At 42.3% G+C, this 27,236-nt stretch overlaps 1 protein-coding gene across 3 annotated transcripts in view; it reads right to left on the reverse strand.

Moving 5' to 3' along the window:
- LOC134564924 (dachshund homolog 2-like) overlaps window positions 1-27,236 on the reverse strand; it is a 443,903-nt gene that overhangs the window by 192,374 nt on the left and 224,293 nt on the right. For all 3 annotated transcript variants that reach the window (XM_063424219.1, XM_063424220.1, XM_063424222.1), the window contains exon 2: window positions 21,465-21,580. In XM_063424219.1, coding sequence (XP_063280289.1) covers window positions 21,465-21,580 — 116 coding nt within the window. The remainder of the gene's footprint in view (window positions 1-21,464; window positions 21,581-27,236) is intronic.

Here is a 27,236-nt window from a genome sequence, read left to right on the forward strand (position 1 = left end):
CAATTCATGGTGCATTTCCTTAATGTTCAATAGGTTTGAATAAGAGATTCTGCTGACCAGTTTTCAGCAGTCTAACCCAGCTACAAACACAAAATAGCCTTCTGAAGCTTTACACTGACTAGTCTAATGAATTTCAGGAAAAAAACCCCTTGAGATCAATATATCCATATATTACACAGGACTCCACAGGACAAGGGAAGTACTAAACCCCCCAGAGCAGAGCCCTCCGAATTGCCACAGCGAGATGGCAAAGTTTTCTGGGTCAGCTGAATTTGAAAATTAGGGTGTTCTTAGCCCAAATAACCTATTGACTCCCATACCCAGCAAAATGGAGAGGGTCTTTCATGTGCCTCCTAGATTCAGCAGCTGTTGTTCTGACACTGTCAGCAATGCATCCATCTTAATCACAATATGATGCTTTCAACTTCCCTTTCTTTTTCCTTCCTCCCACCCATCAGCTCCAAGCTCTATGTGTAACCAGGAGTTAAAGCAATCTCCCTGGTCTCTCCTGCGTGATGCCTCTGTTTTAGCATCTGATACATGTACATCTCCCAGTTTTTGTCCTGCACGTATAGGAAGCCTATATTTGGATGTCTACAGGAGGTGCCTTCAGGCTGTTTTTGCTTTGCTATTCTGAAGCACTCTGCTGTAGCAACTTCCCTGTAACTTGCCTTGCCCATTACCACAAGCACTTTTTATCCTCATTATTCTTTTTGATTTTTCTTTGCTTGAAATAAAAGCCCCCATATTTTTGCTCTTCTTTTATTGTGGGATGTTAATGCTGTGTACCAGAGGGCACAGTCAGATGAGGGATTGCCATTTGGACAGAATTATACACCCAATTACTGCCTAGGGTGTATCACCTGTATGAGTGCTTTCAGCAGATCTCCGCTCTGTTTCTGACAGAACTGAAGGCAATATTTTACTGCTAGAAAACAATATTCAGTGCTTTCCAAAGGAATATTTTTTCTGTCAGTCATTCAAATTACCTAGTAGTTAATGGCCTACAAATCACTGTAGATATATTTCTAGTTCTTAAAAATGTGACCTATCTGAATTGTAAGTGCTTTTAAAACAAGAGCTCAGCCATATGCACTTGTAGTTAATTTAACACCATATTCAAACTCTTCTCCTCATTTGGGTTCTCATCTGAAAAAGTGAACTATTACTTTAAATGTATCGATCATAACAGATCAGGAGCTCCTTAAAAAGAAACAAATTCTGTTTCACCAGCAAGGCATGAGAAGGCTGCACATCTGAAACAGCTTTGGTGTGCTGGATAATTCATATTCACCAAGTGGATTAGCTGAAAAAAGCATAATAAATGAAAGAGAATAAAATAAAAAACAATTTCACACAAAGGGAAGTCTTGACTTATAGGAAGTGGCAGGTCTGATGGCCCAAGTCATAGAATTAGCTTTGCCACTCAATAATTTGACTGATTCACTCGAGTGGCCGGAAAAGGACATTTTCTGCCTGATTTCAGTGTAATGAAGTCACCTGCTCTGTGACTGCCAGGGCCAAACCAAGTGCAGCACCAGGACCAGGCTTCTTGCTCATGTGAGATCCAGCTATAGCTGCACATTTTCCTTTTTTCATGTGAAACTGTAGCATTGAGGCAGGATGGAGAATGCTGCTACCTTCTCGAAGCGTCTCCTTCAGAAGCTGCTCAGAGCAGGCCACAGGAGCAGCCATTTCAAGTCCATGCCCACACACATGCCTCAGTGGATGAAAGACAGGAAGGGCCTCCTGTATGATATTTTCCAGTGAGGTTTATTTCAGCATGCCGAAGGGATCAGGGACAGAAGACAAAAGACCATGTGGTCTGCACAGGGGTTAAGTATGGGGTCTAGGAACCAATGGTCTGAGGGCACAGGGGCAGTACAAAGACAGGGCAAGGGGCAACAAACCTATGGGGGGATGAGGGACAAACAATTGGGGTGGGCTGGGTTAAGTGGCCAATGGAGGAAGCAATCCAGGATAGACTGGCAGTAGTTCTGCAGGGCACCATAGGGGAAGTCCTCTCTCAGCCTAGGCAAGGAAACTATGGTTCATTCTCCCAAGGCAAAGCCTGGAAGTTTCCCTGAGGGGATTTTTAGGGTTCCCAAAACTCCCCTGTTTTTTCTTACTATGAGGACTTCCCTAATGGATTTTGCAGACAATTAAACAAGGAAACATGAACAAAATGATAAAAACAATGATTACAACTCAAAAAATCCCTTTTAAAAATATGAAACCTATTGCCAACCCCCCTTGTCCAACAGTTTTATTGCTCTAATTTGAGTTCTTCTTATGTTTTAAGTCCATTCCTTGCTCCCTTAGCTTCTGAATGTTTGCATGGATAAATGTTGAGTGTGAAGAAAGGTTGAAGTATCACATCTCAAAGTCCTGGTAGCTATGTTCATGGGCAGGTAGTAAAGGTCTATTGCTTCTGCTATGCAGTGTTGCATGCTTGCTGATATTAGCATGTGTGAGCAGCTTACTCAGTGTTTAGGACATAGCATTGGTTTTACTACACAGCTAGTGTGATAAATGACATGGGATAATTTGTGTTTATAGTGTATATAAATTATAAATTAAGAAATATTCTGTAAAATAAATGAAAAAGTCAGTCGGGCTTGGGACAAACAGATTTTTAAAATGGACAATTGCCTCTGACAGGAATTCAGGATAAATAGTATCCCCGTTGGGAAACCGGAAAACTGGGAAACACAAAATTAGCAATAAAAAAGAAGGTGGGTATGTTGGTGGAGGGTTAAAAAAAATAATTTCTGGGTTAAGTTGAGATATGTGTGGGGGGAGGAAAGTAGAGAACGTACAACTGGAACATGATGCAGCTCAGCTCGGAACAAGCGTCAGCTTCTGCAAACAGCTCCATGCTATTGTAATGACCGAATCAAGTGTGACTGCAACTCAGGGGATAATTGAGAAGCATTGTTTTAACCAAATCAAGTGTGGATCAGGGTAGAAGCGTAGGTATGATTTAAGATAGTAACTAAGGAATAGGATAATCAGTATCTAGGGGTGGGGGTTAGTTAACATGTGTATAATTTAAACTATAAAAATCACGAATCGACTCTGTATTCTTTGGACATCAGATTTGGGTGTATCATCACCCCTGTGTCCCGCGCGCTTGAATAAAGAACTGCATATGATCGCCTTCGTGTGGTTATATGTTTTCCTACGCTAACAGGTCCAGAGACAGATGGGTCTTCTTGGGTGGTGGAACTGTGAACAATCCAGCCATTAGGACTGATATGGATCTCCTCGCTCCACCATCTGGGGGACGCCTCTCCATTCATGATTCCGAGAAACTGAAGTAATATTCATTCTCCCTCAGAAGAACCATTCAACAGACTGGAGGGCGGAGAGGAACCCCCATGAATATGAAGGAAATGACAAAAGACAAAGAAGATGTGGAGAAATACTCTGCCCCTGGCTAAATAAACTGTATAGAAGCAAACCCCAAAAAGACTGAATTTGTGAACAGGGGAGTTACGGTGTGCTAGAGGCTGTAGCTAAGGTTCACCCAGTGCTGATCCCGGGACTCAACACTGAACTTTTGATTGTTGGCTGACCCTAAATTTTGTTTGTTGATTCTTGAAAATTAATAAAATCATTTATTAATTTGGAATTGGCTAAACGTTTATAGCAATTTTGGCACCCAATGTGGGGCTAGTTTTTGGGGTCTGAGGTCCCCCTTTTTCTGTCCGGGAGGTGCCCTGCTGATTCAGCAGCTCAGCAGAACGGGGAGAATTCACAGAATCAACTGGCCACCAAACCAATCAAATCTAAGCCGCAATCGAAGGGGTTAGGATAAAAGCTGGCTTGGGAGGGCTCTCGGGAACTCAGCGAACACCCAGGGAAGGGGTCTTCAGGAAACCGTGGTAAATTTTCACTCATAAAACTCAACGTGCACGAAGAATCCACACAGGAAAAAGGCACCGTAAGTACTGTGTGGTTGAGTGGTAGTGACTGGGTGTGAATGAGACGTGATTTTATCACGAAGTGAGTGGGGACTCTGAATTCACAGTTCCATTGTTCTGCGAAGAACGTGGTCGGTCAAAGAGGAAGGGATTGCTGTCTGTCTGTGTGAAACCCCCTACGTCGGAAAATCGGTCACAGAACGCTAAAAGGGAAGGGTACGTCCTTAAGAGTTCAGGACTGGTTAGCCTGCGACCAGGTAAGGTCCAGGAAACACTAGGAAATTGAGAGCCCATTGACAGATGAAACCCCACTGGTCGGTCCCCTGCTGGGCTAGTAATCTGGTGACACCAAAGGTTGCAACTTGAAGAATAGAGTTTCGATTAAACAGTTTCTCGTTAGTCGAGAAAAATGGAAAAGTACAAGCAAGGGTTTTGGTAGCGGCCATCAGGGAGATGCAGAGGCGGGAGCAGCCTCACAAGTCTGGGAGGACAGGGAGGGGCGGCTCCAGAAGAGGGCAGCTGTCTCTGCCGAGAAGGGACTCAGGAGAGTTGGAGGAAAACCCTGGGTGGTGTTGTTGTGGGAACAGGGGGCACATCAAGAGGGACTGTCCGAGGAGGATTAAAAATGAAAAGATGTTCCAGAGCGAGTCATGAAGGTGTCTGGAGCTCTTTATTTTGGGGTCAAGAACATCTACGGAGCCCTTGATAGAGTTGGAAATGGGACCCCATGGGGAGAAAGTATCCTTCCTAGTAGACACGAAGGCCGAGTGCTCCACCGTCTGAGAATTGCTGGGGAGATGTATAGAAAGCCGAGATGCCATGGTGGTGGTAAGGGCTGAAGGGGGGACCTTTCAGAGTTCCAATTGTTAGAAATGTAGAAATAGAATCAGAGACCAGGATTTGCTTGGGAAACTTGCTGCTGGTAGAAGAGGCAGATTGCAATTTATTAGGAGGGAATTTGATAGATTTAGTCACTCAGAGACCAAATTTGGTAGTGAGCTTGTGCCGGTTGGCCAAAAAGGATAAGAATAGGGTAGACCCGGTGGTCTGGCATGCCGAGAGAGAAGAGGGGGAGGATAGAAATGGAGCCGGTTTCTGTTGAGATCAAGACCGGAGAATCACATTGAAACAAAACAGTACCCTATTTCCATGGAGGGAGGAAAAGGACTGAAACCCGTAGTTGAGGACCTGGTAAAACAGAGAGTTTTGGAGCCGTGTTTGTCCAGGCGTAACACCCCTATCCTGGCAGTTAAAAAGGCTGGTGGAAGCTTTAGGTTGGTTCAGGATTTGAAGGCAGTGTATCAAAGGACAAAAACCGGCTTCCCCATAGTTGCTGATCCCTACACCTTCCTGGTTCGAGTCTCCCCTAAGGACACTCAGTGAGGTGTAATACATCTCAGGGACACCTTCTGGACTTGCCCCTTAGCAGAGAACAACCAAGATTATTTCTCTTTTCAGTAGAAAAACCCCAAGATAAACAGGAAACGGCAGTTCCGGTAGACATCCCTGCCCCAAGAGTTCACCAATTCCCCCAACCTATTCAGATAAGCCTTAGGGCAGTTGCTGAGTCAGTTTACTCCAGCAAAGGGAACAAAGCTTTTGCAGTATGTGGACGGTCTATTGAGAGCTGGTCCCAGGGAGGAGGACATGAGAGAATGCACCATAGCTCTGTTGAATTTCCTAAGACGGAAAGAGTTAAGGGTGTTGAAGCCGAAACTTCAGTTCACAGAGCGAGAAGTGGAATACTTGGTTCATTGGCTGGCAGAGGGGAAGAAGAGAGAGACTCTGACAGAACTGTAGGAATTGTGGCATTGCCTTCCCTGCGGTCAGAGAGAGAAGTGAGGCAGTTGCTGGGGCTCCTGGAGTGTTGCAGGCAGTAGATAGAGAGATATAGTGAGAAAGTGAAATTCCTGTATGAGAAACCGACTACAGATAGAGTGAAATGGACAGAGCAGGATGAGGTACGGTTTGAGAAACTGAAAGGAACCCTCGTTACTGCTCCAGTATTGTCTTCCTTATATAAGGAGGCAGTTCCAGCTGTTTGTGAATGTGAGTAAACACACGGCATATGGGGTGTTAACCCAGGATTGGGCAGGAATCAGAAAACCGGTGGGACATGTCTCAAAGCTTTCAGACCCCGTGAGCCGAAGTTGGCCCACCTGCTTGCAGGTAATAGTGGCGGTGGCACTAATAGTAGAGGAAGGTAAGAAGGTCACTTTTGGGGCACCTCTGGTAGTGTACACTCCACATAATGTTAGGAGTATTCTGCAGCAGAAGGCAGACAAGTGGCTCACCGATGCCAGACTACTAAAGTACAAGGCAATATTAATTCATTCCCCTGATTTGGAGCTGCAGAAAACTACAGCCCAAAATCCAGCCCAGTTCTTGTTTGGGTAAATATTGAAGAGTGTAATCATAATTGCTCAGAAGTAGTGGAACTGCAAACAAAAATCAGACCTGACTTAGAGGAGGAGGAATAGAGAGAGAGTGAAAAATGGTTTGTAGATGGGTCCGCGAGGGTCATAGAAGAGAAAAAGAAGTCAGGGTATGCCGTGGTAGACAGAAAATCAGAGGAAGTCATAGAATCGGGACCCTTGAACGCAAGCTGGTCGGCACAGGCTGAAGCACTGAAGCAACTAAAAGCCAAACGGGGCACAATTTTCACTGACCCAAGATATGCCTTCAGAGTAGTACATAAATTTGGAAAGATCTGGGAAGAGCGAGAGTTAGTGCCCGAGGGAGAGGACTGGTCCACCAAGAACTAATAAAGCAAATCCTAGAGGCTGTAAGGGGAACCGAGGCCATTGCTATAGTACACGTAAAAGGACACCAAGTGGGTATGCAGTTCAGGACTCGGGGAAATAATTTGGCATACAAAGAAGCAAAAAGGGCAGCCCTCTTGGTAATGAATACCCCAGAGATCAGGGAAGGAAATGTCCAAGAGTATCCCTCTCGGTTGTCCTCGAAGGAGATTGAGGATTATAAGAAATTGGGGAGCAAGTGGGAAGAAAGGGAAATGGAAGCTGCCGTGTTGCTGTTAGCCTCGCTCAAGTAACACGCAGAGTCAGGAATTTGGGAGACCAGCAATCAGCAGAGGAGAATCCCTGCTTGGTTTATTACTTCCTATTATATACTTTTAGAAAAGTGACCATGGATTGGAGGGTGGTATTCCCACCTCTCAACCACATTGGTCAAAGGGACTGTCACACAATCATTGTTCTCCTTGGATAAGAATGCGAAAACAATGGTAATGTTTATAAAACATAAGTGCTGTTTACATGAAAGAGCGTGAGAAGGTGCAAACCTTCTACTTTAATATGAACACTCAGCAAACTAGGAAAATCTCATGGTGACACTGCCGGATGGTAGGGAATTATTATCAAAAGATTATACAAAGAGGGTTCTGAATAGACTCCATCAACAGACCCACTGGGGAGCACAGGCACTGGCTGAGCATTTTCTGAAATTCTTTGGGTGCAAGGAAATCTATGACCTGGCAAAACAGGAAGTGCTAGGGTGTATGGTATGCCAGAGAATAAACCGAACAAGGTAATGACAGACTCCCTTGTAGGGTCGAACCCCTGCATACTGACCATTTGGCAGGATTCAAATAGATTTCACAGAATTACCCAGGGTGGAGAGATGCAAATTCCTGCTTGTAATAATAGACCAGTTGACACACTGGGTAGAAGCCTTCCCGGGTGCCAGAGCAACATCCCGAACCGTAGTGAGAATTTTGTTAGAAGAAATCATCCCCTGCTACAGTATAATAGATCATATTGACTCAGACCAAGGGACCCATTTTACATCAAAGGTTATCAGGCAATTGACAGACACCCTAGGGATCCGGTGGGATTATCACACACCCTGGCACCCCCAGAGCTCAGGGCAAGTAGAAAGAATGAATCAAAACTTAAAGGCCCAGTTATCAAAATTAATGCTAGAAACCAGAATGTCATGGGTTAAGTGCCTTCCTTTAGCCCTTCTAAACATAAGAACAGTGCCTCACTCTGAAAGTGGACTATCACCTTTTGAAATGCTGTATGGGATGCCCTATGAGCATGAGATGCCTGTGGGACACCCCAGATTAGAAGATGGCCACATTCAGCCGTATTTGATAGCCATAAATAAGAACCAAGAACCTGCAAGAACTTATAAAAAGGGGGTAATAATGCAGAGTACCCCCTTGGGATTTGCCATCCATAAAATACAACCAGGGGACGAAGTATTGATCAAAACCTGGAAAGAGGTTTCCCTGACCCCGCATTGGGAAGGTCCATTTCTTGTTCTTTTGACCACAGACACTGCCATGAGGACAATGGAGAAGGGGTGGATGCACACCTCTCAGGTGAAGAGAATCGAAAGCCAAGAAGGGAAACCTGAGTGGAAAGTTACCTCCTCCCCCAGAGATCTGAAGATAAAACTTCACCAGAGTGGCAAATGACCAAGGGGAACATGATAAGTTGTTCAGAACCGGGATGTCCTTGTAATCCATACATTCATTTTAAGCGTGAATATTGTAAAGAAATCTGGGTCGTACATTGTACGTGGGGGCGTAAGCCTTCTGGTTTATGTAGAAAGTGTTTTGAAAGGGAGCAAGAACTGACCGACTGGCTCTTAGGGTATGCCACACGTTTCGGGGTACTGGTATTAGATTCTTATGAGTGGTATCTCATATTCCAAAACGGGGTAAGAGGAAAATTGAATTCAAAGGCTCAGGTCCTAGCAACCGAATGTCAGAGGACTAATAAAGTACCCTGTATCACGGACCCAGTAGAGCTATCCAGGTGGGGCACCTTTAAGAGGAGGCATGCCGCTTGGACGAGCTGTAGGACCCCAGAAGAATCTCCCTGCTGCCGAGAAGATGGATTACCTCGATGCTGGAAGCAAACCAGTGGGCAGAGACATAGGCAGAGGGATATACCCATGGGGAGCCCTAGCAGTCCTGAACCTAGTCATGTGCCTGATGGTGGGTCAGCCTCACAAGACTCAGCTTAGCCCAGGGAGGCAGAAAGAGAGGAAACTAGGCTCCAAGGAGCAACCCACCGTGGAAATCACAACATACCAAGCCCCAGATAGCTGTAAGAAAGACACAGAATCAGGGTATTATACCTTTAATGGCACTTGGCGCAGGATGTTTACACCAGGCGGGAAGATAAATGACCACAACAAAAAGGCCATACCTAAGAACAAGTGGTCAGACTTGCTGCTGAAACAAAGAGGAGATGTAAACCCCTGAGAAACAATAATGAAGGGGTGTGTCTAAGGGAGATCTTCAGTTCATCATATGACGGGGAATCAAAACAAGGGAAAGATCGGCTAGCAGAAAGGATGTTACAGTACTACGATCCTGCAGCGTGGGCTTGAGAGGGAAAAGGGAAATGTGAAACCCTGATCCATCTACAAGGGAGACTCATAAGGTTGCAGATAGTAGTAGAAATAATTGCAAATCTCACCATGGATATCTTAACATTAGCAGCCAGGAAGCACCCAGATAAAGAAGGTCTTATATGTCAACACCAGGCAGCAGTGAAGCACATATTAACTAAAGAGAGGGGAGTTTCAGGAGAATTGCAGGAAACTGAGTGTCAGGAGGCACAAAAGAGGATTCAAGATTGAAAGCCTCAGGGTGGGAACGAATACTAAGAGAAAGGACATGGGGGGAACTGATAGGACTCCTTATATTGTGCCCCACAACAGGAATATTGGTCTTGCTGTACCTAATACCCGGGTTCACTAGTCCAGTGCATTGGGTAGCACACGGCATCCAGATACTAATGAACCTAAAAGGGAAAAGAGGGAACTGGGCAGCAATAGCACTAGCAAACTTTGAGACGCGAGCGAGAACAGAAAGAGACAACAGTAACCCTCAGTGGGGATATTAACAATTGGGATTGGTAAAAAAGAAAAAAAAAAGGTAAAAAAGGGGGAAACACAAATTATATGTTGAAATTATAAGGGGGGGGATTGTGATAAATGACATGGGATAATTCGCGTTTATGATGTATATAAAATATACATCAATTAATGCTCTTTAAAATAAATGGAAAAAGTCAGTCGGGCTTGGGACAAATGAGTTTTGAGATTGACAATTGCCTCTGCCGGGAATTTAGGCATGGGCAATTGTCCCTGCTGGGAAACCGGGAACTACAAGATTTGCAATAGAAAAGGAGGGTCCAAGACAGATGGGTCCTCTCAGGTGATGGAACTGTGAACGATCCAGCCATTATGACCAACAGATATGGATCTCACTCCACCATCTGGGGGACGCATCTCAATACACGATTCCGAGAGACCGAATTAATATTCATCCTCCATTGGAAGAACTATTCAACAGACCTGATGGCAGAGAGGAACTCCCATGAATATGAAGGAAATGACGAAAGACAAAGAAGACGTGGAGAAATACTCTGCCCCTGGCTAAATAAACTGTATAGAAGCAAACCCCAAAAAGACTGAATTCGTGAACGGGGGAGTTACGGTGCGCTAGAGGCTGTAGCTAAGGTTCACCCAGTGCTGATCCCGGGACTCAACACTGAACTTTTGATTGTTGGCTGACCCTAAATTTTGTTAGTTGATTCTTGAAAATTAATAAAATCATTTATTAATTTGGAAGTGGCTAAACATTTATAACAGAACCAATCAAATACAAGCCACAATCAAAGGGGTTAGGAGAAAGCTAGCTTGGGGATTCTGAGGAACTCAGTTAAGATCCAGGGAAGGGATCTTCGGGAACCAGGGTAAATTTTCATTTATAAAACTCGACGTGCACGAAGAATCCACACAGGAAAAAGAAACCCTAAGTATTGTGTGGTTGAGTGGGTTGTGACCAGGTGTGAATGAGACGTGATATTATCACGAAGCAAGTGAGGACCCTGAGATTGCAGTTCCACTGTCCTGCGAGGGAAGTGGTCAGTTGTCTCCATGAGATTTCCTAGTTTTCTGAGCATTCATATTGAAGTAGAAGTTCTCACTTTCTCACGTTTTGCTCATGTAAACAGGAGATTGTTTTTTGTAAATACTGCCATTGTTTTGCATTCTTCTCCAGGAGAAGAGAAGGTTGTCTGGCAGTCCCTTTGGCCAATTGTGGATAGGGGGTGGGATTCCACCCTCCAATCGATAGTCACCTTTCTGAAAGTATATAATAAGATGTAATAAACAAGGGGCAGACCTTTCTGCCCTGCTGTTGTCTCTCTCAATTTCCAGTCTCCGTGTGGTCATTTGAGTGTGGCAAACAGCCACAGTCGATCGACGGGGAAGCGATTGTCATATGTTTGTGTGAAACACCAAACCTTGGTAGGTCAGGAAATCGGTCACAGGGAGGCTAAAAGGGAGGGTACGTCCTTAGGAGTTTGGAACTGGTAAACCTTTTAGCCTGTGACCAGGCAAGGTCCAGGAAAAACAAGGAAATTGAGAGCCCATCACCAGACGAAACCCCACTGCTGGGCTAGTTATCTGGCAATACCAAAGTTGCAACTTGAAGAATAGGGTTTTGACTAAACTCTGGGTTATCCAAGACAAGGACAAGCCATTTCTCAGTAGTCTGGGAAAATGGGGTGTTACCAGAGTAAGGTGCAGGGAAAAGACGCCAAAGAAACCGTGGAGGGAAGCATTCCTGAGATTCCATGGAGAAGTCCACTGGGGTGGCTGTAGGAATGTTGGGAGGAGTGTCCCACAAGAAGGAGAAAGTCTAAGGAGAGGATGGTGCATTTTTGCATGGAAATCTAGGGGGGGAAGGAGATAAGGAAGCATGTAATTTGGCCTATATTTGGCACATTTGAGCAGTGGACGTGTCAGGCCTTGATCGCTTATGTGGCAGACAAGGAGACACAGGAGTACGAGGAATATGAGTATGCTCAGATATGGGGGAGACCGAATATCAGGTTGTACCTGATAAGAACTGACAATCCCATAGAAACTCGGAGGGATGAATAGGATCCCCTAGATAACATCCCTCCACCATAATCAATACTCACACCCCAACCCGCACCAGCCCCAGCCCCTCCCCAAGTATCTGCAGGAGACCCACCTCGACCCTTGCAGGCAGCTCAAGCTCCTCCAGTGGTAGCCTCAGCACCGCTGCTTGAGTACTAGCCTCCACAGACAGGTTTCCAACCCCCACTCATGCCCCCTCCTCTGCCCAGAGATCCCTCGCCCTCAGAAAACCCACCTACCATGAGGGATTCGGTATCCCTTCCCGGCCCTAGCCCCTGCACATGGGCTGACTTGCCTAGACCAGCCGCCACCACCCCAGTTAGGAGGACGCGGCGGAAAGAGAGAAAAGTAAGAGAGGGAGATAGTGAAAGTTAGGAAGATAGGCATAATTTACTCCCTTTAAGGGAGGTGCTGACCGCCCCCGCTATTACTGGATATGTGAATGTGCCTATTAATACCGTGGACTTGAGAGCATTTAAGAGAGACATGGGGAGACTGATGGATGATCCTCTGGGGGTCTCCGAGAGGCGTGATGAGTTTCTAGGCATAAGCATTTACTCGTATGATGATATAATGGCAATACTACGGTCATTATTTAATCATGAAGAAAGGGAAATGATCAGGCAAGCAGGGATACAGGAGTGGGAACGTCGAAACCCCCAATCTTCGCCAGAGAGTTTAAAACGGCCAATCCAGAACCTGGGGTGGTGTCACCCTGGTTTTGAAGACTTTTTTAAGACTCCAATACGAAGAATATAACAGAAGGCTTAAAAAAGTCTTCAAAACCAGGGTGACAGGGTGGAATGCCCAAACCAATGATGGGCGAAGAAATATGAGAGATCTAAAGAATATAGTAATACAAGGTATACGGGAAGCTGTACCAAAGAGACAAAATATTAGCAAGGCATTCAGCGAGTGTCAAGAAAGGGACGAAACACCTTCAGAATGGCTTGACAGATTAAGGAAGAGCCTACAGATGTACTCAGGGACAGACCCCAAGTCCCCTGTGGGAGAAGATTTATTAAAGACACAATTTGTAGCAAAATCATAGGAATACATACAAAGAAAATTGGAAAATATAGAGGATTGGCAAGAAAAAGGGTTGCAGGAACTGCTTAGGGAAGCTCAGAAGGTTTATATGAGGGGAGAGGAGGCACAGCAAAAAGTACAAGTAAGGGTGCTGGTAGCGGCCATCAGGGAAATGCGGAACTTTTAGACCCTGTGAGCCAAGGCTGGCCCACTTGCTTGCAAGCTATAGTTGCAGTGGTGCTAATGGTAGAAGAGGCTAAGAAGGTCACTTTCAGGGCACCGTTGGTGGTATACACCACACAGGAAACCAAGAGGCCTCTCTGTTCAGCAGAGGATGGTGCACAATACTATACTCTTAAAGTCTGCTTGTTTTGCTTTACACCAATTAATGTTCACTGTGATAAAACAATGTATACAACTAAACTATACAACTATATACCTGTATAAAACTGTACAACTAAAACAGTTTATACAACACACATACATTTCCACTGAAATCCCACTACAACCTCACTTAATGAGAGTGATCAGGCAATCAATCTATTTCGGTTATTCTTGCTTCCAAATAAAAATGTGCACGTTTTCAGACTGCTCAGAAAGAGATGTTTCCTGTTCATCACAAATTCTAATTTGTTGCCAGCCCTTGGCATCACATTTTATTGCTTGGGAAGGGCTGAGAGAAGAGCACATTGTTCCTGTGCAGGAGGAGACACCTCTCCAGCCAAGGTGGGATCCTGGGATCAGGCACTGACTGCATTTGCAGTTTTGCAAAGAATCCTTACAGAACCTGTTCTCCAAAACTCTATGGGAAGTAGGAAAATACTTGTGTTTAAGACACCAAGTAATCCAAGACAAATCAGTGGGATTATTTGTTTGCTGATCCTAAATCACACTGAAGCATTTCCCTCACGTACGATTCCAGGACCATAGGAGAAGGACCAGAGCACAAACACATTTAAAATGACAGTGAAAGCACTCAATACCTGACCAAAACTATGGAACCACCTGGATTTAAGTACACTTCATGCTTATTTTTTAATCCAGTGAGATTTGTTCTCTCCTTTTTCCTGCCTAACTTCACCAGTGTTGTTAATACTAAGAATTCTGCCAAAATACAGCTTTATAAAGCTTTCCTATAGGAAACCACACTACTCCAATCTAATGCAGATATGAATGCTGCATTTCAAGAGAATATTATTTATGTAAATACAGCAGCCTTTAGCATTGCAAGATGATGATGGATCAGCATTTTTCTGCAACCAGAAGTGTATTATCCTTCCAGTTAAAATTGTACCTATTTAGTTTTAGGTCACAGAAGTAAGAATTTAAGTGTGTGTTGATAACTTGAGTTTAACAAGTCTTTGAAGTACTGCTGGATACACAAAATGCAGTCAGTGTGGGAATCTTACACAAACACAATGAGATGCACTTAACTCCATGTGTTTGTGATACTGGTAACTATTTGTTCAACTCTATCAAAGTTACTGTAAAGGAAAATATAACCTAACAAAACCAAATCAATTATATTAATGTTACTGCCAAAACAGTCCTCCAGAAAATAGGGAGTGCTGAAGGCAAATCCTTCACACCTCCTGATGCTATTTATTGTAGCAGTGCATTTCTATACCCAAGCAGGTGTTTCTATGTAAGGGAAAGAGTTTCAGCTTACCTTGAAACATATAAGGAAGTTAAACTAGAATTTTCTATAGCCTTCTCATTGTAACTGGCTCAGTACCAGCACAGAGACAGTGATAGGGCTTTGGAAGTGCACCTCAAAGCCTGTTGCCAAGTTCATTGGGCAAGGTGCCAAATAGCCCACCTAAACAATCAAGTACTAAAAGGACAGCACAAAGGTGCTCGAGGCTTTTTTGGAATGCCTTAGCCAGTGTAAGAGAAGTTTCTACACTGTGTTCGGCTTGTATTTCTTTGTTTTATAATGTTTATTATTATTGTCATTATTAAAACCTTTTATTTTACAAAGCATGTCCAGAGAAGCCGTCTCCCTATTTATTAAGCCATTTCTCTGCAAGGTTGGACCCTCAGAGGTATTGGAAACCCCAATAATTTATGACTTTAAGGCACTTCTTAACAATAACTTAAAAGAGCTAAAAAAGGTTTCAAAGTCAGCTGAAGACGAGAGAGAGAGAGAAGCAGACAGGTCTTATGATCACTACAGACCTCAGTGCCATGAGACAGGAGACTAACAGAAAAGCTGGTAGAAAAGAATGCCACGGATGCTAAAAACAGAGATGAAAACAATGGTTTTGCTAATTCTGTGAGACTTCAGCCAGCTTTTTCAAATGCTTCCCTTCCATCTGCAAATCAAGGCAAACTCAGTGCAGCCCTACCCTGAGTGGCAGGATGATACAGTCTTAATTCTCTCAGTGTGACCACCCTGGCTGAACTTAGTTTTCTCTGAAGATGTAGGAACTCAGTAGGATCAAATTAAAAAAAAAAATTCCAAATGCATAAAAATTGAAATATATTGCTGAGTTTCACACGTCTCAGACAGTAATTAGTAGCTGAGGCAAAGTGTAAATTAAATTTACAACAAGGTTACCATTCAGCAAAATCTCCACAGCTTTAGCTATTCATTTGTCAAAAAACGTAATGTTCCACCTGACAGAGCAGACACTGAAAATGGATCCTTAAAGAAAGATAATAATAAAAGAGAAAAGGAAAGAGAGGAACTGAGTGACTCACAGTCACCAAGTATAGTTCTCAGATTATCAGAACTCTACTGAATGGCTGTATTAAAAGAGTAATGATATGATCCTGCATTCCTCATTCACTCCAATTCAGGCTCCCTTCAGCACAGAAATCTGCTGGCATGAGATGGGTGGTACTCAATCAATGCTGCACACATGGTCTTTAATTTTAAAATCCAGTTAAATAGATGTTCTAACATAATTTTTTATCTAAGAACATTTCATGATAAAATGAAAGAGCGCACATATAACTTATTTGTCAGCTTTACTGTGTAGTGGATAACTTTCCTATGTTACACGAGCTTTCATTTCCCAAATCTATCTGCATTCATTGACAGTGAAAATGAAGAGTTGCTGAAGAGACGTATGCATTTTTATTATTGCTTGAAAAAATAGATCTTTCCACAGTCCTTTGAGCTTCTGAGTGTGTGATTTGTATAAAATATTTCTCATTTTGGGACACATCAAATGGAGTGCAGGGCACTGTGGGATATGCCATTTATCACAATGACAGTGCGTAGGTAGCACTGATCCTCTCACCACAGAGGGAAGCTCGAGCTGCAAATGTGAAGCAGCATTAAAAGCCCGACAAGTGGAGTTTGGCAACACTTGTACTACTCATTCAGTTAAGCATATTAATTTATTAGCCATAGATATCAAAGTAATTCACTACTGAATTGTCACCAAGAACAATTTATAAACTGTTCACATTCCCCATAGGTAGAGGACTGTTTGTTGTGGCATCCTTAATCAGTTTGTTTGCCTTTGATTAAAAATATTAATTTCTACCAAGCCAGGTAATGCCAACAACGACAAAGTCCTGCATATGTTTCTCATTATAAATGGAACTTTCAAATGTCACCTATGACAACCAAAAAAAAAAGAAAAAAAAAAGGTAATTGTAAACAGCAAAATGAGCCACAGAAATGGGATGTAAACACACAGAAATGTTCAGTTAAATGCTGGAAGTGAGGAGACGGTCCATGGGATCGCTGGCAGCAGGAGCTGCCACAGGCTGTGCTGGCTGATGTGTGCCCACCTTGATAAACACAACTGGGTACCAGAGACGCCAAAAGCCTCCAATCCCCTTCACTCCTTTAACAGGGAGATACCACATCAAAATGCCCAAAGACTGCAGCAAATCCTGTTTTATCCTCCCTTTTCTGAATAAAGACTAGGTGGCTGCTGCTGTGCTGCTGAACTGAAGGAACACATGAAGTTACCATATCCTGTGAGCTGCTCTATTTGAGTCCCACAATGATGTGATTTGGTGCTGCTATTGAAATATTAACTCCACTGAATTATTAATTACCTGAAACTATTAAGTTCACAACAGATTCTTTTAACTATTAATGACAAAACTGTTCTGAAAAAAGCATTTGTATCTGTACAAATGAGTCAATATTTTAAACACTGCATTCTTAACAACTCCAGACAGTGTCTATTTTAACTGCTTATGAAATAAAAGAAGAATCATTTCAAGAGGGGTGAAACTAACATAGCTGATAATGAAAACAGCAGTTTATCTTATACATTGGCAATGCAGGTGGTTTGCTTCTGTCTGAATACCCACTTGAAAATGCCTTTTTTTTTCCTCTTCTCATGCATTTCCCCACCAGCCAGGCTTCCTGCCATCCCTGTGCTGAGCCCTCAGCAGCTTCCAGTCCTAAATTCTCACTGTGATCCCTCTGCTAACCTCCCAGCTGTCCCCTGCCAGCCCTGCCAGGCTGCCACAGCTCTGGGCAGCACAGCCCAGAAAATGCCAACAGGGATATTTCAAACAGGCTCGTGCCCATCACCCTGACACCCATCCTCCCCAGGACTGCCAGCTCCAGCTGCAGGACCCAGCCCATGGGCACTCACACAGATCCCATCCTACTGCCTCAAAAACTGCCCCATGCAGCTGCTGTGTGCCAGGTACCACTATCTCACAAAGTTCTAGTGGCAGGATGATTTTCTCCATGAGCCACCCTCTCCTGTACCTTGAAGACAAAATGAAGCAGCCCTCCAAATGTTTTTTTCGAAATAATAGCAGCCATTCTACAGTCTGAGCAGAGAAAAATTGCAATGAAGGCAGAGTGGTTTTCTAACCTTTTCTGAGGACAGCCTAGAGGAAGGGCAGGAGGACTAGAGTTGCACAGATAACCATGAAAAGATCCAACTATTGTTTCAGGTTCATTCCATATGAACAGTTTGCTGAACCATTGGCTTCAATCATGTAACAGTTTTCAGCTTCTCTCCAGACAGCAAACTAGTGCTTCAGACCCCAAAACTTCCCAGAGAATCTATTCCACAGATAATTCCCAGCTGTCTTGTTAAGATACACTGATGATAAAGACTTGTACATTAATGGAGATAAAGCCTTTTTGTTGTTCATGTCACTTCATCCTACGGCATTGTTTGAAGGACTGAGCCTTTGATGACCATCCCTCTGTGACACACAGGTTTTCAGCTTTGCCCTCACAGCAGGCAGGGGCACCATGCTGATTCCCACATTTCCTACACCAATACAAAAAGGAAAACACTTTCTCCTAAGTTAACATGAAATGGACAGTGCTTAACATCAGCTCCTGAAGGATGCAGTCATGGCACGGTTCCTGTGCTGCCTCCACAGCCTTTCCCAGGAGTCTGCATCCCACACACACCACCTCATCTTTCTCAGCCACAGCAGTAACCCAGATGTAACCCAAATATTCCCATTCCCCCAAGGTGGAAAGCCCCTACAAACATTTTAAAAGGTCGAGGCTTCACTTGTAGCTCCTTCACACGTTATTTAGGTCTAAGAGTAGACGGAATTTGCTGTGCCAAGAGGTCAAAACATACCCTCCACGCTGGGAAATGCAGTGTGCCTAATTTAACTACCTGTTTATTATGTGAAAATGACCATGTAAACTGAGCTGACACAAACCAAATGGGTAATGAAAATAACAGCACATTTCAAGGAGTGGAAACACAGATGTCTCATCTGAATGTGCAGGAAGTTACTAATCATCACTCTGTAATACCCCCTCCAGACAGAGCTGCCAGCTCTGCAGCCACAACTGCGACTTCTTGAGACCCATCCATCTAAGCAAGAGCCAGCCTGGATGCCACTGCCTCCGCTTTAACTTGACAAGCAGGCTGAAGAGGAGGTAAAAATGAAAAAATGCAATGCTGGATGAATCACGCTGCATTTGCTGATGTGGAGCCTGTTACTAAAATGAAGAAAACTCATATGCTAAGCTGGACATAGTAAATGAGGGAGCCACATAAGAAGAGTGATTAGACTAGCATTAACAGTGCAGACTAACATTAACACTTGCATATTTGTGCTGTAGAAAAAATGGGCAAGATAAGACACAAGGATTATCAAGGACAAGAAGACATCCAGAGGAAATGCTTTGGGCAATGACACTGCAGTCAGAGGGGGCAGGTGACCAAAGAAGTCCTCAAGATGTTAAAACTCCATCTTGCCTCCCTATCAGCCTCTGCTCTTCTGGAAGGGATGGATCCAATCCTCTCATGCTGCAAAATCTCCTCGGTCCTGGTCCTGCTCCCCTCTCACAGCCATCCAAACATCCACATGGGAGCAGCTTTTATTCCAGTCTATTGCCCACCATTTGGATATTTGGAAGAAAAACCTCTGTTCTGTGACAAGTGTTAAAACCCATTTTGTTTTTATTTCAGCCAAAGGAAAGAATCCAATCCCAAAGTATTGCAGGTACCCAGAGTAAAGCAATCACTAATTTGTGTGTAAGGAGGTACAAATGAAGCCAATGAAGGCTTCATGTCCGGGGTGCTCCATCCAGAGCCAGAACAGCTCAGATCCCCACAGAGTTTACAAGAGGCTCTTTTGGCACCTTTGCTTACTCAGCAACTCCTCCAACTCTTACCCTGTCCTTTCCTTAGGAACAAGACAAGCCCCATGAGCCCATGGGAGCTGTGGCCCTGAGTGACAGGGCTCAGGAGCTGTCCTGCTGGTGTTGGGGCCACCTCAGCCCCGGGGACCCCCCCTTGTCTGCAGCCCCTAGTGACAACACCATGCTCTGAAATGAGCATTTCCCCCCTCCAAGCTGCTCCCAAACCCCCATCAGGCACTCCAGGCACATTTTCTGGGACTCCCCAAGGTTTTCCCAAGGTCAGGGAGGTGGCTGCCCTGACAGACACCTCCGAGACACCCCTCCCACCATGTGCTAAATACAGGGGATGTAGCCCACTCACACTTCAGGCTCCAGACAACTCCCAGCATCCTGGAAATACAACTTAATCTTCTACTCAAACTGTGTGCTACTCAAAATATCTGTGAGACACAGAATGTGTCTGTGGTACTTCACTGTGCATCCTCAACATGCCACATCCTAAAATATTCCCCAGTTTGAAGCAACATGGCAGTCTGCTGTAGTTTAAATTTTGGGGGGGAACCCGGGTAGGGTTCCCCGGGCTCTAGGGTCGTGGGTGTTTGCAATAAAATGCAATCCCACAGCAGTCTGTGTGATTTGGTGTCCTATTTGCAAACACATATACAGAAGTGGAAAAGTAACATGGAATATTCTGGATTTCAGAGAACTTATCAATGCAAGAGGCTCTTGTGCTTTCCTGTCTATCAGTAGTAACAGAAACAAGAATCATAAAATTCCTGAGCTGAGAACACAACACAGATACTAAAAACCCTCTAATTTATAAACTATAGGAGGGAATTCACAGTTCTGGATCCCTGTCACAAACATGAGCAGTGCATGAAGCTGCAGCAGCCCAACTGTGGCTCTGGCCAAGTGCTTTCATACTTTGATAACTGCTCCAGCTAAGGCTGCTGTAAATATTGTTCAGGAATGTTCTTTCCCCCCTCCACAGGGAAGGTATTGGTTCCCTATGACATCCTTGGGACACCTGGAGCTGCAGGGAAATTAAAGCCCTTGCTGTGTCACTCAGTTGCAGTGCACAAGTTCTGCAAGCAGAGTGATTTGTGAGATTGGGAGAGATGGCGCGCTACTCTCAGCAAGGATCTTTAATTTTGCTTTTCCTGTTACATATTCTATGACTTTATATTCTCCTAAACACTTTACTATGTTTGGTTATTAGGGAGTTACAGTTTATTTAAACTGGACTTTGACAGCAATCCTAAAACTGCTAAGCCTGTTGAAGATTTAAGCAATTACTTTTATGAATACAGCCTGTGAAGATAGCTTTATTATGAAAACCAACTTACCTTTAGCATACAGCAATTAATAAAAAAACTAAAACACCCATCAGGACAGCACAAGATTAAATTTAAACTCTATTAATAAATTATTGAAGTGAAATTAAATACTACAAATTAAATTATGTTTACAATTCCACATATTTTCATGCTAGATTTTTCACTTTATGATATTGAGAGCAGATCATTAAAGCACAATGCACTGTGGCAATGTGGACTTATCTGCTTTTCAAGTGTTTGTTCTGTAATTCCTACAAGCATCTCTGTCTCTCCCCAGCACACATTAATGGGGTTACAATACATCAGGCATTAGTCACACTGCTCAGATCCCATGAGAACTAAAACATACAGGCATTTCAAAGGAAGAAATGCCTCTTACAGGCCTCCCAGACAATAGTTCAGCTTCTCAGGTTGTTTTTTTTTTCTTACTTTTACTAAAATAACACATTTAATGGAATTTCCTGTAAGGAAATTACAATTAATAAAGAACTAAATTACAAATCCATTAGATTTCAGTCACTGCAGCAGCAAAACAGAGTTTTCATGAATGCTCAAAAAAAAAAAAATCCAGTAATGTAACCTCTGGTAAAGCCTGCAAAAGCCCTGAAGGACAAGGCAGTTAGATCAATATTAGTTTAACTGCTGTGCAGTATGAAGAGAGGAGGCTGATCATCTGATGGATTTTATTACCTGTCGGAGAGATAAGCCCTGGTGATAAGAGGCCTGGAACTCCATGGGGCAGCAGCCGTGCATTTTCCTGGATCGCCACTCCCAGGGAGCGCTTGGGGGGTCTTCCTGGGCGGGAGCTGGTGGGACAAGAGCAGAAATGAAAACAATGTTTTCTTTGTGAATCATCTGCTTACTAAACACGCCATCGATTTGTATAAAATGCATGAAACATCAGTGATAAGTGAAAATAAATATTAGAAGTTCTTGCCTAGGGGAAAAAACAAACAAAAAAAAAAAAAGAAAAATCACTTGATTAAACATGGAAGAACTGCATAAGTTTCACATGAGCTAGCAGTAAGGTTTCCCCTTTTCCAAGCCTTCTATGACCTCACAGGTGCTTGGTGGAAAGGGGTTATAGCAGTGACTGCTCCAAAGTTTCTGCTGTGCACCTGAAACACAGAAAATTACAGGCTGTGATGCCTGAAGATGAAGAGTTGAAACCCTGAATGCAACATCACCTCCAACCTTGCTCTGGACCATGGCAGGTACCTGCCTCCTTCTGAAGGGCAGCATTAACTTAACCCTGAGCTTTGCAATGCTCACCACTTACCTGCACAGACTGGTGGGATTAACTATAGATTAAACCAAGTGTTAGTCCAACCTGCCAAAAAACTCACCAGTTTATGAATTATGGCTGCAGATTTTAATCCAAAATGTCAGAGGTCCCTTCACAGACTGGTTCCATTGAACTCTTGCTCTCAACTATCACCTTCACCCCTCACATCAGTGTATGTACATGTCCTCATCCTCCACTGCCATTATAACACAGATTTACAGGCCAAAAAAAAGCCCATTTGAATTGACTCTTCCTCAAGCCATCTTATAAAAATGCAACCTCTTCATGTTTGGAAAAGTATTGCTGCTTCTCTTCAGTCAACAGATTTTACTCTGTTGAATAATAGAGCTTTTGACAACATAGAGTGAAACACTTTATAAAATAACTAAGCTGCAACAATGAATGAGGTTTGAATAGAAAGCACCTCCAAAATGACTTCTAGTTCACAAAGAAATTTAACTTAAAACTTGACTCTATCAAGTTACAGTGGCAAAGCCCTCCATCGAGGCATGACAAACTCTGCATTTAGGTGAAGACAACTTCCAGCAGCACTCCACAGAGGCACCCTTAATCGGTTCATTTTTCACACTGTGCTAGTGTTATTTTGTTTTATTGTACATAAAAGTAGCACAAAATCTTTTTTTGATTTATTATTTTATCTCTACAAAACCATTCCCCCCCCCCCCCCATTTTAGCTTTGGGTTTGTCCATTTTGAATTTCATTTTATTCAGTATTTTTTCCATTTTTCTTTTTGATGCTTTCAGTTGTTTATCATACTATGATGGCTGTGCAGTAAAGCTTGCTACAAGAACCACTGGGCTACAATAAAGCAAACCTAAAATAAGATTTCCAGGGGAAGTTTGATGCACACATGCATTCTCTATTAAAATCACCTGCTGAAATCATCCCCTGCACAACAAAATTGTCTAACAGACAGCATTAGGTTGATACTTCGGGGTTTTGAACAAACAGGAATTGTTGTTCTTTTGAATTACAGGAGCCTGTAATCCACAGGCATATGTAAGTGCTCAGCTGGCACTTACTGTCTCTGAAAAAACCCCTACAAACCAGCTAAAATTAGCAGCTTTCTCCAGCGGAAGAGCTTGATCAACAAAACAACAAAACGTTTTCTTCCCAAGCTCAAATACTAACAAAATACTAACAAATCTTTTGCAGAAAACTCCATATGTCGGTCTTAATCTGAGAAAAATATTTTCAAAATGCAACAAACGGCATTTTCTGGCATCCCTGTTTAAACATGAAACCAGGAATTTCACAGACAGGATACAAATGTTTGCTCAAAGTCTTGGGGGTTTTTAGTAAGATATGCACAAAGGACCAGCAGAGTTAAGATTTTTATGGGATTTACTTTCTGTTGTGAAGGTGCTGCTGGCACCACCAAGCCATGCAATGTCACTGCTCTGTCTCAACACTCCCCCCAGTATCCCCTCTTATCGTCCCACATGGTCTAGAAATCCACCAAATTTCACATTTACTATTTAAAACTTATGCAACCTCCACAATTCAGCCAAAATTGCTAATCAAAGCACTGAACAGTAAACCCAAGGCAAGCAGAACTATAATTTGGGGAAAGTAAGACAATTTGTGGATATTGGAAGTATTAGCATATAAATGCTAATAGCATTTGCATATAAATATTAATTTTATTTAATATTATTGCTCATCTTTTGTCACCCTGCTCTTTTACTGCACTTTCTTTTTCACATTTTCCTTTCTCTCATTCAAGAAAGTTACATATTCAAAAAGTGTTGAAAAATCTTCTCCTGATTGGTAACAAAGGAGGCATAAACAGGAACAAACACCTTCAAACAACTTTAAATGCATTTCTTCAAGAGTCTAAAATCTCTACACAAATTTTGTACTTGCCATCAACAGATCTTTGTAAATGGAAAACTACTCAAATCTAAATTAGATATTAACTCAGTCAGAAATTTCTAGTTTATGGGTATCTTTAAAAAACTTTTCAAAAACCAAAAATTATGGTCCCAAGTGAAGACCATGGAGGCTAAACCAGAAGTACAATACTGTTTCTCATGCATACCCTCAGGAATCTTATTCTTTTTACTAATTAAAAGTCTCTACTGATTAACATTCTATTGGCATTTCTCAAACCCAAAAACTCCTTGTGTTACCAATTACTTGAAAGTGAGGATGACGGGAGGTTTTGGGTTTTTACCTGCATTTGCACCATGGTTATAAAGTCATTCTTGGCATCCTCTCCACCCCATCCCCACAAAATCACTAACTCTTGAAAGAGAAAAATGAACTAATCTGAATGTTGTTCATTTTTTAAGTTTTGGTTGAACTTAAATTTGTCAGAAAATAAATTACATTTTGAGCAGTATATTTGACAGTTGAAATTTATACAGTAAAATGGTGAGAAATTGTTCATTGTATCTTTTCTTCTTTATTTTCCACTCCTGTTGAGCGCTAATTTTATTATTTTTTCTCTCAAAGTTTTATATAGTCCCTTGATATCACAAGGATTTTTTATTTGAACCAATACATGAAATAAGGTTTTATTTTTGTGATTTTCTTAAAGTTACTGATCAGCTCCATCTTTTGTAACTCTATTTTATGCTCATTATAGACAACCATATTTCATAAAATTCGCAAATTCATCAATGCTTTGTAAAATGTAATTAATCAGTGGAAACATGCAGCACATCACTGCTGATGTATGATAGTGGTCTACTTTTGTGCTTTTAAATATAGGAGATTTACTAGAATCAGAAGAGCATTTGCATATTAAGACAAATAAACAAGTGGTGATTTAACTAGGAAACTTATTTGGATGACAATTTAATCAGCACAGGTTGAAAGGTCCATCACTGCAGCATCCTGTTTCTGCTAAAATATTGATTGTGCTACTGATTTCAGTAATGCCTTATTTTACAGGGCACAAATAACCATGTAATTACTCTTTAATTGAATGGTAATTGATTGCTGGCAATTATTTGTTAAGTTTTGGAGTGTAATTACTAGGTTATTTGTGTTTTGTGAAATAAAATGTTATGTATTAATAGCCCAAAATATTTTCTGTATGAATGGTCTGCCAAAACTAGGCAAGTTAGTTATGATGGCAGGAGCTTGACAAATAACACTATAGCACTAAAACTATTATTTAAAGGATCAGATGAACCTTTGAAGGCTTTCCCTTTACAAAATTACCATTAGATGTAACATTTGTAAGATAAATGGAGGAATACTGTACCACAGAAGCATGATTTCCTCTGCGGTCTAGTCCATCATTTAGCATAATTTATCCTGATGTTTTGCTTTTCATTCTCTGAGCTTCTTTAGAGGAACTGAAATAGCATCCTACCCTCCAGAGAGCAAAGAATAAACCAAATAGAAATATATTTCAACAGTACTTCATATTTCTGCAAGTGAAGTGGATTAACAGCAGCACATTATCTTAGCAGCTTATAAACTCTGTAGCCTTGGCAGCTTGCTAGATAACAGGGGAAAACATTATGTTTTGCAGTGTCAATGAGATATGACACTTTCTGTGATATGTTTATTCTAAGCTGTGATAGATGAGGTGCCCAGTACTTTGATCATTGAGACTTGAATTTTACTTCTACTCTTCATTTTTGTCATCAACTATTTATGAATTGGCAGGAGGCAGCCTCACCAGGACTGCTGATTTTGGTTTTTTTCAAAAGAGATACAATTAATAAATTAATTATTGATTTCATGAGGCTGGAGCTATTTGGTACAAAAATATGCTAGACCTGTGATTTAGGAAGCTCTCATATGTATCACAGATTTCTTCAACAGCAACATATTTTATTAGGCTTAAAGGAGAAATACTGAAGTACTGTATGACACACTGTGTAAATTGCCCTGCTAATAGTGGCAGTAAGTGATGCAAGTGCTCAGACATAAATAAAAAAGAAAAACAAAACAAAACAAACACTTAAAAAAGCTAAATACAACACACACATACCCGTCAATCTTAGTGACTTTCCTGAAACTGGCACAGAAACCAGAAATTAAAATTTTTCATCTCTTCAAAGATCATGAAATACCCCCTTAGTGATTGTGAAAGGTACTTTTTGAAGTATTTACCAATAAATGTAACATCCCAATGAGTTAAAATTCTTCCCTGTTACCTTCAGATTTTTAGATGTAGCACAGACACTAAATAATCTCCTTTCTTTGGCATTTTTTTACAAGGTTTCTGAGATGCCAGAGGTAGTTAAACTCTGCTTGACCTTCCAGTGTTTAAGCAGAGAAGCAAACCCCGACCCCACAGCAACCTGATTGTATCTCCTCTCAGCGCTGGCAAACTGATCACTTGTCTGGCCATGGCAGGACATTTGATCACCAGCCACATCAAAGGCACCAGGAGCCAATTCAGCAGCAGGGAAAAAGTCATCCGTGCAAAAGAGGCAACTAACACTAATCATACATGAAGTTGTTGGATCAGGAGAACCTGGTGCCTATGGCAACAGCTAACCTGCCACGGGACACAGCACATGTGCTGAAAAAAGGCTCTGACACTCCAAAACACCATCTCCCCACCCAATTCTCCAGGGAATTTCAGCCAGGAATGTCCTCAGAGAAAATGGCAGTGGAAGTTTGTTCTAAAGCATCACAAATCTGAACTTTCTCTGTTGTTGTGATTGGTGTTACTGTTTGAAAAAACCACTCCTTAACAGCACTGAATTGTTCAGAGCTGGGACTCCAGTGGAATATTACAACTTCACCTTTAAGACTGGAACGTAGCACATTATCACTGCATTCATCCTAAAAAATCTCAATTAGTGAAAATCCAGTATGCAGGGGGATATGGGCCACTGAATACCGAACCAATATGATTTTACCAGAAGCCGTTTATTGTTTACCTTACAATCCCAGTTATAGATTCTAAAATCTACACCCCATGTGGGCACACATCTCTGGGTTGGCTAAGTTGCTGGTTCAAGAGGCAGGTACATCTCCTTTAGGACACCTAATTGGTCAAATGTCCATCATCATGTCATGCCTTCTGTATCTAGGGTTTACATTCTTTGTAGAGTTTCTCAGGCTCTCTGTTTCGATCTTAATCCTGTTATTTTCCCAGTAACCTTGATGAATGCCAGAGAACCCTGAAAACAAGACTGCAGGTGGCTTGATAAGATTTCTCACAAACAGTTTGGCTGGTGCA

The sequence above is a fragment of the Prinia subflava genome (assembly GCF_021018805.1).
Source record: "Prinia subflava isolate CZ2003 ecotype Zambia chromosome W unlocalized genomic scaffold, Cam_Psub_1.2 scaffold_22_NEW, whole genome shotgun sequence".
In the NCBI taxonomy this organism is placed as follows: domain Eukaryota; kingdom Metazoa; phylum Chordata; class Aves; order Passeriformes; family Cisticolidae; genus Prinia; species Prinia subflava.